This window comes from Stegostoma tigrinum, chromosome 26 (genome assembly GCF_030684315.1).
Source record: "Stegostoma tigrinum isolate sSteTig4 chromosome 26, sSteTig4.hap1, whole genome shotgun sequence".
NCBI classification, from domain to species: Eukaryota; Metazoa; Chordata; class Chondrichthyes; order Orectolobiformes; family Stegostomatidae; genus Stegostoma; species Stegostoma tigrinum.
The window spans coordinates 44,502,190-44,519,865 of record NC_081379.1 but is presented as its reverse complement, the minus strand read 5'-3'; the positions used below and the strand labels follow the sequence as shown (position 1 = coordinate 44,519,865).

At 41.4% G+C, this 17,676-nt stretch overlaps 2 protein-coding genes across 6 annotated transcripts in view; both read left to right on the top strand.

Annotated features, from left to right (window-relative positions):
* top3b (DNA topoisomerase III beta) overlaps positions 1 to 2,786 on the top strand; it is a 72,673-nt gene extending 69,887 nt beyond the window's left edge. For both annotated transcript variants that reach the window (XM_048556545.2, XM_048556546.2), the window contains one exon: positions 759 to 2,786. In XM_048556545.2, the coding sequence (XP_048412502.1) occupies positions 759 to 1,240 (482 nt within the window). In that variant the 3' untranslated portion in view covers positions 1,241 to 2,786. The remainder of the gene's footprint in view (positions 1 to 758) is intronic.
* A 12,277-nt stretch (positions 2,787 to 15,063) lies between these two features.
* ppm1f (protein phosphatase, Mg2+/Mn2+ dependent, 1F) overlaps positions 15,064 to 17,676 on the top strand; it is a 65,837-nt gene continuing 63,224 nt past the window's right edge. The window contains exon 1 of one of the 4 annotated variants that reach the window (XM_048556298.2): positions 15,064 to 15,160. In XM_048556298.2, the coding sequence (XP_048412255.1) occupies positions 15,123 to 15,160 (38 nt within the window). In that variant the 5' untranslated portion in view covers positions 15,064 to 15,122. Of the gene's footprint in view, positions 15,187 to 15,270; positions 15,568 to 17,676 lie in introns of those variants that run through there. The other 3 variants (XM_059655139.1, XM_048556297.2, XM_059655140.1) reach the window with 3 other exon arrangements.

The window sequence follows — 17,676 nt, the reverse complement described above, 5'->3', positions numbered from 1 at the left end:
GGATAGAAAATATATAGTGTATATGATTTGTAAACTATTTTTTGATATTTCATTGCACTTTAATGCATTTTTTTCTGGTTGTCAGAGTTTGAAATTTTTAATTATCTGTTTCCCCCCTCCCTTAGCACCCCACTGACTCAGTACATTCTCAAACTCACCTTTAACTGTTGTGGCCACATAACAAGTTAGTGATTACCTTTCCACGACAGTCCTTCTAAGCCATGTGACCGTCAGGAGGTTCCATATGTGCCAGTTTGTGTGCTGAATCATTGGCTTCCACTTTAAGAAGCCATTGTCATCCACAGAGGTCTGCACAGTGGAAAAAAAATTATTGGGGGAACACTGCTCCCTAGTGTTTTTTACTACTGCTACACACTTACATTTATGACATGGTAAAGGAATTGAGCTACCTATGCTTTAGGTTGATACTCCAAGACACTGTGTCACTAGGCAATAGATTCTCCATTCAAAACCATATGTTATTCATCTCTAGCCATACTTTACCTCATCGAAATGTGTATAATACATTTATAAATTAATATCTTTTACCAAATATACAATTCTAAAAACCCATAGGGATTATGAAGACCCAAAAATCATAATTCATTCATAATGAATATTGTGCATTACTCTAATAAGCAGAGTTTGAATCCCAGGAGTTCAGTACTCAGTGTTCAAGACTAGATAAAAATAGGTATAAATGTTACTGAGATATAAAATGACTACTTTGTGACAGGATTGTTCTTCTTTTTCCTTAGGAATGGGTTGCAATGAGTGTACCCATCCAACATGTCAGCATTCACTTAGTCTGCTGGGGATCGTCCAGTGCATGGAATGTGAGAGTGGTGTGCTGGTGTTTGACCCCACCTCAGGCCCCAAGTGGAGGATGGCTTGTAACAAATGCAACGTGGTGGTGCACTTTTTTGAAAACGCCCACAGGGTGAAGGTATCATCAGAAACCTGTGATGTATGCGAGGCTGCAGTTGTTGATGTGGATTTCAACAAGGCAAAGTCACCACTGCCTGGTGAAGCAACACAGCATTCAGGCTGTGTCTTCTGCGATCCAGTGTTTCAGAATCTCGTTGAGCTTCAATATGCCAAAATGAAGCATCCAATGCACAGGGGCGGAGGGGGCCGAAGACGAGTACGTGGGAGGGGCAGAGGACGTAGACCTCCAGGCAGGAACAATCCAAAGAAACCCAAAGACAAAATGGCAGCGCTAGCTGCTTATTTTGTGTAAAAGTCAGTAGTCTTGATCAGCCCATATACAGAGGCATTTTCACTGAATTTGTGGTCAGTTTAGTCTCTTGTTCCATTTTGTTCAATTTTCTTGTTTTAAATGACTTGGATGAGCTTCCCTAATGGCTAAATTGGAAAGTACATTACCCAGTGTACAACTGGGCAGAACCCTTTCAGTGCTATATTAGCTGTTACCAGCCAGAGCACGAACGGGCACAAGAGTTTCCTTCTGTCCGTCTGGGATAGAAAGGGAATTGGTTTGAAGGTTCTTGTTCTTGAATACTGACCAGGAGCCCCCTTCTGCATAATGCGTTTGTGACTGTCAGATTGACAATGGCTATGGTGCCTTTCAAACTTGAATATGCTGCCAACATTAACCATCTTGTTCATTAATGCAGAATAACCACACAACTAAGTTAGAGGTTTTTACAGAAAATGCTGAAGTTATGCAGGAAATAATTGTCCAGCCATGGAAAAATATTTTATTAAAAATATAGTGAAAACCATGAGAAACGAGCTTGGTCAACCTTGCTGACTCATCTCAGAATTGATGCCTCACCTTCCTATTTGACACAGAAAGCTGGCATCATTTCCAATAGGTGAACACTGTGGAGAAGAGGCACCACTGCAACCAATTCTCGAAAATCAAACAGTCTAAACTTTTCTCTTCCATATTTAATGTTAAGGAAACATTTGTATTTATTTAGTGCCTTATAACATTTCTCAGAAACGTCTAAATGATTTCACACAATGAATTACTTGAAAAACATGAATGCTGGAAATCTGAAATCAAGACAGCAAATCAACTTGCATCTAACACAGAGATTAAATATTCCAATTGATATGAACATATCTATTGTTCTTCCACACCGATTAAGCTGCTATGAATTTCCAGCACTTTCTAGTTTTACGAATATTCAGTCTGTTTAATTTCCTAGCAGTTGTTTCAGTTAATAGTTAGGATGTGGCAGAAATTTCAAAACTGCTCTTACTTGAGGTTGTCTGTCATATCTATGACATCTTTCAAACCTCTCTGCCTATTCCCAAGGGAGTGTCCTGATGGTTGTTGTACAATCAAATACAAGGAAACTTCTGACAGATCAAAAATATTATGGAGCTCTGAGTAAGCTGGAAAAATTTACATTTATATTTGGTTCTACCCTTAGTCTTCCAGTTAAAATGTAAGGTATATTGTGTCCAAGTTATTTTCTTTTTCTTTTGGTTTTACCTGCCAGTTTTAAAATTACAGATTATGATATTCAGTATGACACTGCCTTTCAAAACATGGAAAACTGCCAGAGGGAAGGATACGTGATTTCTGTATTAATGATATCGCTAGAACTGAGTAAAGATCTCAGAATATCAGTATAGAAAAGCTGGGATATACAGAAGAATCATAGTGATACAAAATTTGATAATGATATTAAAAAGGCCCTGGTTACTGTGAATACATGTGTATATCTGAAGAATTACATAACATTTTGTTATACGTGTCGGTTATTCAAATAAAAACATCAAATTGTCTGTAGTAATAATTATTCACAAAATTATCTTTGTAATCCTCAGTTTGACTTCACTATATTTCCCCTGAGTCAGCTGAGTTGGATTTTTCACTTTTCCTCATCTGTGCTCATTTTTGAGCTGTTGGGTTGAGCTCAGAAAGCCTTGTGTGTAGTTACTTAAGTTACTCTGACGCAATTTAATTTTTTTAATTGTTCATGGAATGTGGATGTTGCTGGCTGCTCTTGTCCTTCTTGTTGACAGAGATCACAAATTTGGAATGCGCTGTTGAAGGACTCTTGGTGAATTATTGCAGTGCATTGTGTAAATGGTGGGTATTGCTACATAATGGCACAGGTGACTTCAGTATGAGGAGTCATGATGGTGCTGAACGTTATGCAATTTCAGCAAACATCCCCACTTCTTGTGATGAACGGAAAGTCTTTGAAGCATCTGAACACAGTTGGACCTAGGATACTATCATGAGAAAATTCTATCTGTGGGAATAAACTAATAGGAATTTTTTTAAGGACTGAGATGAATTAATTTCAAACAAACACAATCATCTTTCTCTGTTCTAGATATTTCTCCAACCAGTGAATAATTTTTCCCTGATTCTAATTGACACTAGATTTGTTATGGCCCCTTAAGAACATAAGAGCCAGACGCAGGAGTGGGCAATGCAGCTCTTTGAGCTTGCTCCAGCATTTAATACAACCACGGTTCATGTCCTTTTGGCTTCAACTCCACTTTCCTGCCCATAGCCCTTTAACTTCTTACTAATTTAAAATCTGTCTGTCTCCTCCTTAAATTTATTCAGCATCCACCACACAGGTGGGGTAGTAAATTTCACAGCTTCACAATCCTTTGATAAGTAATTTCTTCTCATCTCTATTTTAAATCCGCCACTCTTAGCCTAAAACTATGACCTCTCATTTTAGATTGCCCCAAAAGGGGGAACATCCCTTCTACATCTACTTTGTCAATCCTCTTTTGCATCTTGTATTCTTCAATTAAATCTTTTTCTTCTAAATTCTAGCATCTTGTGAGCCTTCTCTGAACATCCTTATTCTAATCCAATCACACTTTGATGCCACTCTCGGAGAAATGCTACTTTAATGACAAGGGCAGTCACTCAATTCATCCGGAGTTCAGCTCTTTTACCCATGCTTAGATCAAGATTGAAATGGGGTTAGGAGCTGTGTGGCCCTGGTGGAACCACAAATTGAGCATCAATGAGCAAGTTATTCCTTTGCAGGTACTGTTTAATCGCACTGTCGATGATCCTTTCCATAATTTTCCTGATGATTGAGAATAAAATGGAAGTGGTATTTGTCCTGATGTTTGTGCATAGCTCCTACCTGGGCAATTTTTCAGGTTGTCAGGTAGATACATGTACCAGAACCTTTTATTTAAGGGTGCAGCTAAATCTGAGGCACAATTCTTCAGTACTGTTGCTGAAATATTGTCATGCCCTCAGCCTTTGCAGCATCCAGTGTCTTAAGATATTTCTTGATATGTTGAGTAAATTGAACTATTTGAAGTCCGGCATCTGAGATACAGCGGGCCTCTGGAGGAGGGCGGATGGGTCACTTACTCAGTACTTCTGGTTGAAGCTGGATGTGAATGTCTTTTGAACTGTTGCGCTGAGCTCATCACCATTGGGAGTGGGAGCATTTATACAGCTTCCATCTCTTGTTACTTGATTAACTTTTTGACCGTCATTCATAATTGGATTTGGCAGGATTGTAAAGCTAGGATCCGATCTGTTGTTTTTGGGATCGCTTAGTCTGTCTGTTGCTTTTTCTAAAATCCATTTATGGGATGATTGCATTGCTGGACAGGTCAGCATTTACTGCCCACCCTTAATCACCCAGAGGGCATTTAAGAGTTAACCACGTTGCAGTGTGGCATGGAGTCACATTTAAGGATGGCAGTTTACTTCCCTAAAGGGCATTTGTGAACCAGGTTGGTTTTTCCTTGACAAGTGACAATGGATTCATGGCTCATTCCAGATTGAACTCAAATCCCACGATCCACCGTGGTGGGATTCGAACCCCTGGAACATTACCTGGGTCTCCGAATTAACGGTCCAGTGATTATACCACTAGGCTGTTACCTCCCCTTGAGTTGTGTTTGTTGTGCTTGTGTTTGTATATAAAGTAATAAATATTTTGGGAGTGAGCTCGAGGCTGAAGGCTACTTTGAGATTAAATGATTTACAGAAAAATAAGAGATTCTAAATGTATTCTAATATTGCTTACCTTGGCAGCTTTTTATTTGATCAATGGTTATTTTGGATGGAACCGCATTGTACCCAATCTTCACACAAGTAGCATTTAAACACATTATTAAAATATAAATAAATGTGTCCATATGTACCGGAGAAGCACAAAGGAATAAAAGAGGCAATGACACAAAGGAGAAGGCGTTAGGAGGACTGACCAGAATCATGGTCAAAGTTTTTGAGTTTTAGGTTAAATCCTAAAGAAGGAGCAGAATATGGAAAAGGGTTCAGGGAGGATTAAGAATGCATAGTGAATAACTGTTTTGTTTCTCATGTAAACAATCACTGGGATCTCCCTGGATCTGGGTTTGCATTCAGTCAAGTCTGATGTCTGTAGTGAGATTTCTGCTCGAGGTTGAGAGTCTTAAAACAGCTTCTGGATGTTTTGTGCAGTGATATAGTAAACCTGGTCTAATTCAAAATAATCATATACAGATTGCAGGATAACAGGAAATGAAAAATGGAAACCAAGACTGTTACAAAGTAGTAGATGTCTTTGAGATTTATATTGAGATCCTGGGCACACCGAAAGGTCATATAGTGAAATTTGTATGACACAATGTTTTTAAATGCATTTATGCCTTCAGGTCAGTCAGATTTGTTGAAGTTCTATTTCCAGACAGCAGTTTATATTGCATGCCATATCATTACTCAATAGGGAGCATCACGCCCCTTTGGGGCTTGTTTATCATCAGGTTCTTTTCATGCTGTGTCGACCTGGAATAGGGTTGCCATCTACTGTCATTTGTGGGAAGCACAACAGTTACACATCACCGAATGCTCTGATTGGTTTCCCAAGTGCAAAGAAAAAAACTGGTAATTTAAGAACTTAGAATGTGATACAATCTAGTAAGTGTAAGTGGAATTCTTCCTTCAGGGGAAAAGGTAAAAAAGAACTAATGGGTGTAAGATTTAAATCTATGCTGGAGACATTACACCCAGAGCCATAAAGCCTCCTTGGGCACAGTGCATTTGGTATGTTTGAATGTCTTGAGAAGACTGCTTGCAATGAGGCAACTGAATGCGGCTTATCAGTGATGCCACACATTCCAAGCAACTGATGTGATAACTCTAGTAAATTTGAGCTATGCAGATTCATTCAACGTATATGCTGAACATTCACAAAGGATTCTTGTATTCAGCTGTAAGTTGGGAATTATACTAGTGTTACTTTTATCAGCTTGCATGTAAGATGATTTTGATGAACTTCTGCTGTTTTGACATGACTGAAAGTGCACAAGTGTTTTTAGAGATATTTCTGGGACAGCACAGTAGCTCGGTGGTTAGCACAGCAGTGTCACACTGCCAGGAACCCAGGTTTGATTCCACCTTTGTGCAAATTCCACATATTTGCCCATTCTCCCCGTGTCTGCTTGGATTTCCTCTGGTTGCTCTGTTTTCCTCCCAAGATGTGCAAGTTGGGTGGGTTGGTCATGCTAAATTGTCCATAGTGTCCAGGGGATGTGCACATTTGGTGGATTAGCCACAGGAAATGCAAAGTTACAGGGAATATGATAGAGGGATGGGTTGGAAAGATCTTTGGACCAACGATGTGGACTCAATGGGCCAAATGATGCTGCTGTAGGGATCTATACTAAAAAGATTCTATGATGTTGATGTGAGTTTCTGGATTTGGCAGGTCACTTGCTGCATCCTCATCGGTAGAGTGAAAGGAGTATTGAACCTGTTAGAAAATGAGTACATTTTTATTATATTTTTGTTTGAATCATAATAAACTTTCTTAAAATGTGCTCAGCAATGTATCTTAACTCAAACATTAGGAAGCACCTCTTACCATACTACTCTTGATTGTCATGTGTGGAAAATGGAAGACATTCTTTAAGTATTTAATTTGTCTAAGTATGATTGCCAAATTAGTTCTAAATTACAGGAAACTGTGCAATGACATATTAAGAGCTGTGTTGAGAGTTCCACATCCAGATTTCTGGTAGGACAAACATCTGTCTCAGATAGATGTGAACTCAGATCCAGGGCTGATATTCATTGACCAGATAATATGCCTTTACAAATAGTATCAATGGGCAATCATTCACTATGCCTGGACAGAACTATGGGCTGAAGTTGCAGTGTTTGGGTCTCCAGTGTGACTGAGAAATGTAACAGAGGCTGCAGAGATGGCAAGCTGTGTAGGATCCCCAATTCCATGTTGGAGCCAGAATCTCTTTTTTTTCACAGGAGGCTGTCTGGCATGCTAGCCACTATACCCAAAATCTTGTTCAGGTTCAACTGTGTCCTCTTGTATCCTGCCCCATCAAAGTCCCTGTCTGCGTTCCTCATCACAACCAATCTTTGATGTAGTCCTCCAATGAGCTTACTTACGAACCATCCAATACCCACTGTTGTTTGCTTCTTAAAAACTCACTAAGTGAGTCACCATCTCTAGAGGAGCCTCTAGGTATGTAGTGTTATCAGTATATGTGCTGGGGACTGACAGTATCAGATCAAATGAAGGTTTCATCAGTGGTGTGGTGCTGCCCTCTCTCCTCTTGGTACTGCTCTGATTACACAGGCAACCATTCTTGGATATCTGAAAGCACCCAAGAATATCAGATGGGGAAGCTGAGTTGAGAGAAGTGGAGTGGTTTAGAAAGTAACAGGCCTTTGGTGACGCCTTCCAAAGCTTGCTTAATATGTCAGGTAACAGAAAGAAGTCAAGCAAAACTTGAAAAAAAGACAGACATAGGAATATACCATCATCCTTAATGTACTTGCATTGCTGTGTAGTTTGTTACAGCCACCTTCAAGATCCTGAGAACTAATAACGTTCAGGACGTGATGTCTCCATTTGTCCCCATGACACAGCTTTGTTCTTTATTATGTGCTATTTTGACCACTTCGTCTTGACCCAGCGGTCTATATCTCCTCTACAAAGACATCTGCAAGTGGGTTGGGGAACAACTTTTCTTGTCAGAAATTGCAGCAGGTTCTTGTCATTTAGTTCATTTTCCCTTTAAGAGGAGCAGACTGAGTATGATTGTATTCTTCATATAAATCAAAGATTTTTGAAGATTTACAGTCTCCTGTGTTACACAGAAATGTAGCTAAAGCAGGGCAATCGCTGGACTGACTATAATTACAGCTGACAATGTGCAATTACTGAATGCTCCTAGGTTTCCTGCTGAGCTGAAGGATCCTGCAGCTTAGAAGTTATGGAGTTATAAACTAATACAGCATGGAAACAGGCCCTTCAGCCCAAACTGGTCCATGCTAACCGTGGAGCCCACTCAGCTAGTTCCAATCGCCCACATTTGGTCCATATCCCTCTAAATCCTTCCTATTCATATACCTATCCAAATGTTTTTTAAGTGTTATTGTAAATTATTGTGCCTGCCTCAACCACTTTCTCTGGCAGCCCATTCCATATACATGCCACTCTCTGCATGAACAAGTTGCCCCTCAAGTCCTCCTTAAATCTTTCCCCTCTCACCTTAAAGTTGCCTGTCTCAGTGCTACAATTAGTTATCGCGGGTGGCAGCACATAATCTGTATGCTGTGCACTTGCACCGGAACCAAGGTAGGTGACCATGATTCATGACTCCTGTGTCCAAATAACTCAAACCAATTTTTAGCCCAAAGCATCTCAATGTAAAGTACAACTGTGCAAAATTCAACACCTGTCACAGAAGTGTTTTTGAGTCCCCGCTCTTGGGAATCTGCCAGTCTTGCTGTCTAAATGATTGTTATTGCCTATTCCTTAGAGGTCTGTGCTTCAACGTGCTTGCAGAGTCCATTATGTAATTTATCACGTTCAGACTGGTTACCTAATGCACAGAAAGCCATCAACTCCTAAAATACATGCAGGCTTTGATGCTAAAGCACATATTTGAACCTGTAACTGCTTGTACAGGGAAAAATTTCAAGAATTTACAGACCTTTTCCAAATTAAGCTTAAAGTGGCTGAAGGGTTTGCCAGTTTTATGGAATAACAAATCTAGTTGTATGTCATTGATGGTTTCTAAAAAAAAGTTTAAAATATATATTTGATACACCTTGTTGCAGAGGATTCATTGTTAGCAGTGCTCCATACTCCAACAAGCTCCAACGCTTCCCACGATGTCTAACTCCCCTACTCCTTCAAAGTCCTAATCTTCTACTACTATGTTCTCTGACTTGTTTTAAGCCTATGATCTTCACTCCCCTTATCTCCACCATCTCTGATGCCCGTTTTCCCTATGATCTCCAAACTCCCCAACCCACAGTCACAGAATAACACCCCCACAGTGATCTCTCATTTCATGACTTGTGGCATGATTTCTGCATTCACTCACCACCCTTCTCCAACTCATCCCATCAGCATCTCCTTGGGTGCTTTCTCACCCCATAAACTGCTAGCCTGTCAATATGACTGGCTGTAGGTGGGAAATCTGTAAGGAAAACTTAAAAGACATCCCATGACTAATTTCACAGAAATGTACTTTAAGGTAAAAGAACCTTGGGATAGGAGTGTATAACATTATCACAAAACAACAGTATTTTGAGTTCGATAATCAAAAGATAGAGCAGAAGGTGATTGGGAATTTGTGCAGATGATTTGGTCCCATCAGAAGTATTTGTGCAATTCTGATCACCATGTAATAAGGTATTAAATTATTAAAGAGTATCTGGGGTAATGCAACTAATTTGAGGCATATGAGTTACAAGGAAAGCATGAGACTGGAGTCATTTACACAAAGACAAACCTAAGAAAAAGAATCAACATAAAGTCACATGGCCCCTCAACCCTGTGGCGTCATTCAGCAAGATCATGGCTGATTTTTAACTTATAGGAAGGCAGAATTTAAGTTTTTGTATTCTTTGATTCCCTAGAGTCCAAAGACCTATTAACCTTAGAATTAGATAAGTTCAACAACTGAGCAAACTATAAACTCTTGGCCCTCTGGGATGGAGAATTCTACAGATTCACAATACTTTGAGTGAAGAAATTTCACTATCTCAGTCATAAATGATTGTTTTTTTTTACTCTGTTACTGTGCTCTCTTGTCCTAGACTCTCCAGTCCGGGAAACAATCTCTCAGCACATTCCCTGTCAACATCCCTCTCAACTTTGTTTCAATTATAGTGATTCTCATTCTTGTAAAGTTGAGAAATTACAGGATATAGAAAATGAAGGGATAATTTTCTAACTCTCATTTTCTAATTTATTTACATGATTTAATTCCTCCGGTCCCATGTAGGTTAATGGTAACAAGACTTGACCACTTCACAAGTCTATCACAATCTGTTTTGCTTCAACTCAGTTGCTGTCCTAAAGCTTACACTTTAATTGGGCCAGCCCCATGTTCTTTTCCCATCTCAGTGTCTATTCTACTTTCACTTTGGCAGGACATACATCTTAGAGTTGAAATACGTCTCCTGCTAGTCAAAGTGGAGTTTCTGATGTGATGTACCACAGGTGCCTCTGACCAATCCTCAGTAGCAGTTCTTTGTTGCTGATGTTACTCTCCATACGATGCCTAGGAGTTTGAGTAGACATTGCTGGTATTACTTCTTATACCTGGCAGTTCACATACAATCTGTGATGGAGTTGTTCTGATTTACTGTTTGTACTGACTTTTAACTCTACTGTTTTCATTGAATCCCTACAGTGTGGAAACAGGTCATTTGGCCCAACAAGTCCACACTGACCATCCAAAGAGCATCCCACTCCCTCCCTGCAACCCTGCACCTCCTAATTCACCTAGCCTACAAATCCGGACAATACGGGCAATCTAGCTTGGCCAATCCACCGAACCTGCACATCTCTGGACTGTGGGAGGAAAACCCATGCAGACACAGGGAGAATGTGCAAACTCCACACAGACAGTCACCTGATGCTAGAATCGAGCCTGGGTCCCTGGCACTGTTAGGCAGCAGTTCTAAGCACTGAACCATTATGCTGCCCTTTTAGCTCTCCTTCACGCCTTCATCCACTTTTCTGTGCTGCTTAGTGTTATTTTTCTCATCCCTCTTGACCTTCACCAGCTTTCATTGATCAGCCAGTTTCCACACCAGATCAGTGTTCCATTCCTACTTTGACTATGTTGAAAAGGGTCAGCTGAAAACTGTTCAGTACATCCTTGTCTTTCAGTTTCTATGTTGCAAATAGCCATTGTGACTTTGTTTCTTCAATTTCAGGTTCTTCTTGCTTTGCATTTGATGGTGTTTAGATTCTACATCAGCAACTCCATTACACCTCTTGTGGGAATGTCATCCATCTGTTGCTAGGTAAATAGTCAATTTTGTTCAATGTGAAACCATCTTGAGACTGCTGTTTTTTTTGTGGTGTCCTTGTGGTTGAAGAGGTATTCCCAATGCTGAGCCCATTGCTGTTGCAGAAAGCCAGCAGCCCTCCATTTTCTGCTGAGAATATTTGACCTGTGGAGCCCCAATTGTGCTGATCAGTTCTTGCCAGTTGCCATCATGCATAGCACGGGGTCACTGATAAATAGCTTTAGCATAGCAAGGTCCCTCAGAATCCTAAACAACATAAGAAATCTCTAATATGCAATTTATCTAAGAGGAAGCAGCCTATAGTTTCAAAGAAGGTTGAAAGTGTTGTTGGAGGTGATGTTGAATTTACAGGAAGCAATGGGATCTGGCGGAAAGCTAGGGAAGTTGGATAAGTACCTGAACAAAAAAAGGTTCATGAGGGGTACTTGTACATTTTCCATACATGTGGAGCCAGCTGGATAGTTTGCTAGAATCTTTCTTCATCTTATAAGTATCTTCTATATACTATTCAGTACTGTAGAATGGGGCTCAGTATCTAGAATGTTTTATTGTTGTAAAGGAAACCATTTAGAAGCTAAACTTTACAAACTTGGGAATTCACCTCAAACAGAAACATTAGATATTCATGCTTTAATAAGATTTTCTTCAGTTACACTGTTTGATGGATGTGCCCTTTCAGGAAGTCTTAGAGAAGCTTTGATATTCAAAAGCAATAAGGGTACAGAGAAACGAGGTAGAAACTGTTTCCACTAGTAGAAACATCAAGAATCAAAGGACACTGACTTAAAATGAATGTCAAAAGAAGCAGAGGCAACATGAAGAACAACTGTTTATGCACTGTGTGATTAAGGTCTAGAATGCAATACCTGCTAAAGTGGTGGAATATAGGAACATGTGTTCCCCATTCAGCCCGTTGAGCTTCCTCTGTCTAGTACATTCATAGCTGACCAAACACTTAATACCTTTTACTCAACCCATCCCCATAACTCTTTATGCCATTGGTAATCAGAAATCCTATCAATTTCTACTTTAAATGTAGTCAAAGACTAAGCTTCCACAGTCCTTTTGGGGTGAAGAATTCCAAACTTCGACACCATCAGAGTTAAAATAAAATTTCTCATCTGAGATGTAAATGGCATCCCCCTTACTTTTAAATTGTGTGCCTAAGGTCTGGACCCCTTAATTAGAGACACATCTTACCTGCATGTACCCTGACTATCCCTTTCAGTATTTTTTAAGTGTCAACTAGATTCTCTCTTTGAAAGTCTTGGAGAATACAGGTCCCGTTTGTCCACTTGATGGGACAGTTCTGACATTCCCAGAAAATATCTGCTGATTCTTAGTTGCATTCCCTCTGTGACAATAATATCTTTCCTGAGATAGGGTGACCAAAACTGTACACACAACTCCCGGTGCAGTTTAATCAAGCTCCTATATGATTGAAACAAGACTTCACTATTCCTATACTCAAATCCTCTTGCAACAAAGGCTAACATTCCTTTAATTTTCTTAAGACCTTGGTGAGCTACTGTGGCTTTTGAAAAGAAATTTGATAACTGACTGGAGTTTGCATGGTTAAAGGGAAAGAGCAGGGGAATGGGAGTAGATGATTAACTTTTACAGGTGCAGTCTTCTGCCCTGGTGAATGTGAATCAGGAGCACTTCAAGGTCTCAACCTGCAGGATGCTGCCTAACTAAAAGGCTGTCTCCAAGCCAGGCATCTAATTCAGAATGGCAAGTGTGTCCCAATGCCTTGGAAGGACAGCAGTGCCACCAGGAGAGTTGGGTGCTGCCATTGCCACAGAAGGAGCAGTGGAGGAATGTTGCCTTTTTGGAGGTTTATTTCAACTAAATAGAGTGATTATAGCTGTAGGATCCTTCCGGGGGTTTATTTTTTGTTCATGGTTATGGGCATTACTGGCAGGCCAGCAATTATTGCCCATCCCAATTTGCCCAGGGGACAGTTAAGAGTTAATCGTTCAATCCAGATTACTGTAATGTGGAGGTGCCAGTGTTGGACTGGGATGGATGAGGTCAAAAATCACATGAAACCAGGTTACAGTCCGACAAGTTTATTTGAACATACAAGCTTATGAAGCCTCACTCCTTCTTCAGGTGTTAAGGAACGAGACTCCAAGACCTTGTGTTTTAAAATAAACCTGTTGGACTATAACCTGGTGTAATGTGATATCTCATCTAGATTATTGTATTCTCTGTTCACAATGTGGTCTCCTGTACATTGAGGAGACAAAATGCTGACTAGGTGCTCGCAGACAACCTACATTCTGTAAGTAAAAATGACCCCAGGCTTCCAGTTGCCTGCAACTTCAACACATCACCATGTTCCAACAACATTTCTATTGCAGACTGCTGCAGTATTCCAGCCGGGGCAGGACAAGCTTGAAGAATGGCATCTCCTCTTTCACTTGGGATCCCTGCAGCCTCCAGAACTGTTCAGTCGTCTGTAGCATTGGGTTCAATAATTTTAGAGCCTGATTCAGTCCTTCCATGTTTTTATTTAACCCATCCCCACATCCTGCTACTATCATGACATGGGTAGCTTTCACCTTCTCTCTTACTCTTGCTCTCATTCTCATTTATTTAGATTCTTTTCTGCCCTGGCCTACTATTAATAATCGCCTTGTCTGTCTATCCCTTTCATCTCTCTCTCAGCGCAATCTTGTCACCTTCTTCCTCTGCCCTCAAGCCACCTCATCTTAAGTAGAAAACCCCATCTCCTACCTACTAACCTCATCCCACCTCCTTGACCTGTCCGTGTTCCCTGGACTGACCTATCCCCTCCCCACCTATACTCTCTCCACCTATCTTCTTTTCTCTCCATCTTCGGTCCACCTCCCCCTCTCTCCCTATTTATTCCAGAACCCTCACCCCATCCCCTTCTCTGAAGGGTCTAGGCGCGAAACGTCAGCTTTTGTGCTCCTGAGATGCTGCTGGGCCTGCTGTGTTCATCCAGCCTCACATTTTATTATCTTGGATTCTCCAGCATCTGCAGTTCCCATTATCCCTGATACAACGTTTCAAGAGCACTGACTTCATCAGACAATCACTCGTAATTGTCTGATGAAGTCAGTGCTCTTGAAACGTTAACTTTGCTTTCACCCCGTAGAAGCTGTCTGATCCTATGAGCTTTGCCAGCAATTTCTGTTTTTATAAGAGTTTACATTGCTATAGGTCTGGAGTCACGTGTGGCTAGACCACGTAAGGCTGGCAGATTGTCTTCCCTGAAGAACCAGTGAACTTTAGCAGCATAATCATTGTTCGACCAACTTTTTTTATTCCAGATTTTTATTGAATTCAAATTTCACCATCTAGCATGGTGGGGTTTGAATCCTTCTGCCCAGAACATTAACAGAAATTGCTGGAGAAACTCAGCAGGTCAGGTAACCTCTACGAGTAGAAAGCAGAGTTAACTCTTCGAGTCCACTGACCCTTCTTTAAGGGCTGCTTCCAGATTACCGTGCCATCTCTATTTGGCCGGTGCGGCAGAGACAAATTCATATAGAGGTGGTGTACAACAAGTTGCTGTAGTGATGGTGAGGGCGAACTTATAACTGTCCCCTGAACAACATGTTCACGTTATTACAGCACCTCCACAGCTGCTGAGACTTGAACCTGCGCCGCTTGGCTCAGAGGTAGGGACGCTAACGATGTGTCACGAGACTTGGTTACTTACAAAATATGCAAGAAAAGTAATTTAGCAGATCGTAAATTCACATTCTTGCCAAGAATGTCGACGTTGCTCCCTGATACGCAAAACGCATGCGCTCGCGGTGGTGGACGGGGCGAGATTCCGGTGACCTGAGCGCATCGGTTGAGTGAGGCAGGGCTCCAGTAACGATCGAGGATGAGAGGAGGAAGGCGAAACTGGAAAGCGTGGTCGCGGTAAACAGAGCGCATGCGTTCTTGGTGTGAGTTGTGAGGGGAGGGCTAGAAGAGGTTGGAACGCACGCGTTCCTGTTACCCAGCGCATGCGTTTAAAAACTGGGGTTGGGAGGCCGATGCATATGCGCAGTCCGGCTGCCAGCGGGTGGCTGACAGTTGGAGGCACGAGAGCTGTTGCTTTAGACCGGGGATGAAGTAGCCATGACAGCTGCGTCTGAAAAGAGCGGGGCCGTGGCACTACCGGAGGAGAAGATGGTGCAGCGGGTCATGAACTGCTTCGTGCAGGAGTACCCGACTCCCCTAGGCCCCGAGGATTCGTTACCCGTGCGTTTGCAGAGCGCGGTGCTGAGCTGGGAGGAGTTGGAGGGGGAGTGCGTCGAAATGGGGCTGAAGCTATTGCCAGACAGGTGAGGGCACGGGCTGGGAGTGGGATCGGCCTTCCCCTGTATTTGTAACCCCGTTCCCCGATAAGCAGTAGGGATGCAATTTACTCTGAGCTGCCACCGTCAGATTTATGTCAAGATTGCACAACCACAAACTGTGTGGAATGCTTCAAATAGCTGACAGATTTAATGGTTAGTTATATGAGGATTAAATAAGCGGGCGGATGGAAAGCAGCTGTTTGGATTTCCGAAGAAAATTCAACGAGTGCCATCCAAGTTCCTACACGAGACAAAAATACGCTGTAAAGGGGCGATAATATACTAGCGTTGAGACAGGATTGGCTATTCTCAATTAGGATCGAGATAGAAAGGTCATTTTCAGGTTGGCAAGTTTTATCCAGTGGAGTCAGTTGCTGGGACCTCAACTATTTATGTCCCACGTTCTTCACGATTGAGGGAAAGATTTGCCGCTGGTACAACGACTGATATGAAATAATGCAGAGCAGTATATTTTAAGTCCAAGTGCAAAATGTTAGTGGATACAGTACAATGTGGGGGAAATGAGGTTGTCCACTTTGACAGGAAGACGAGAAAAGCAGAATTTTGTTTAATTGGAGGAACTGGAAAGCTATGATAGAGGGATCTGGGGTTCTTCATTACACGAAATGTAAAGCCAGCATGCAAGCAGGTAATAAGTCTAGTGGGTATGAGAGGTGGCTTGATAGAGGTTTACAAGATGAGAGGCATGGATAGTCAGAGACTTTTTCCCAGGGTAAAAATGACTGTTATGAGGGGTCATAATTTTAAGGTGATTGGATGAAGGTATAGAGGAGATGGGTTCTTCACACAAATAGTGGTGGGCTTGTGGAATGTGCTGCCAGCAGTGGTAGTGGAGTCAGGTACTTTAGAGACTTATAAGCGACTGTCGGATAGGCACATTGAGGATAGTGAAATGTAAGGTATGCAGGGTAGATTGATCTTAGTAGGGTAATAGATTGGCAAAATGTTGTGGGCCGAAGGGCCTGTATTGTGCTGTACTGCTAAATGTTCAAGGCTGGAATTGCACTCCAGTCCCTGCCGTAGTGATGCAGCAGTGCTAACCACTCAGCCATCATATTGCCCATTTCATTGCAGCTAATCCACATGTAACAAGCTGCCCTGGTCACACTTTGACAGTTTCGACAAATTATACCACAGCAACTGAGAAAATGTACAGCATTGTAACCAAGTCTACAACCTTTTTTTAAAAAAAAGTCAACTTATTCTATCTCAATTTATTGGATCCTTCTGAGAGATTCTTAGATCTATCTTTGCCAGGAATTAATCATAGCATTGGCATGTAATAAGTTTTTTTTTTAATGGAAATTGGTCACTTAGCAGTAGAACTGATAAAATAGGTAAGGAGGAATTCCTTTTCTCGAGTTCTTAAGTCATAGAGGATGGATTATTGAATATGTTCAAGACCGAGTTAGATAGATGTTAGATCTACAAGGAGTAGACAACCAAGTGAAGCTAAAGCCATAATCGGAGCAGCTATGATCTTATTGATTAGTGCAGTGGGCCAGAGGGGCCAAACGGTTTGCTCGTACTTCTATGTCTTGTGTTCTTAAATCTAACCACCTCAGTCATGACTGAATTGCATGAAAATTGATTAGTCTGAGCATTCTGCAAGAAGGAGGGTCGCCACCATTTCCTGTGTGCTTTTTTTGAAACCACTCCATAGCCCTGCTTGAACTGTGACAGTAGCTATTTAGAGTGCACTTCAACCTTGCAAGAAAGGAAATGCTGCAGATATCTGCACCCGATCATTGTTTCAGGTGCTGTATGAAATTCACTTATAAGAATGAAAACCAGAGGGCATAGTCTCAGAATAAAGGGGTGCCAACTTAAGACTGACATGAGGAGGAATTTCTGGAGAGTTGAATCTTTGGAATTCCTTGTCACACCTGTGGGGGATAGAGACCTTTTGTTTTCGGTTGAGAGACTCTTTATCAATATGGGAATTGAGGATTACAGGCAAAAGCAGGAAAGTGGATGTGGGGAATGTCAGATCAGCCATGATCCTTTTTGAAAGGTGGAGCAGGCTCAAGGGGCTGAACAGCCTATTTCTGTTCTTATTTGTTTTACAGTGAT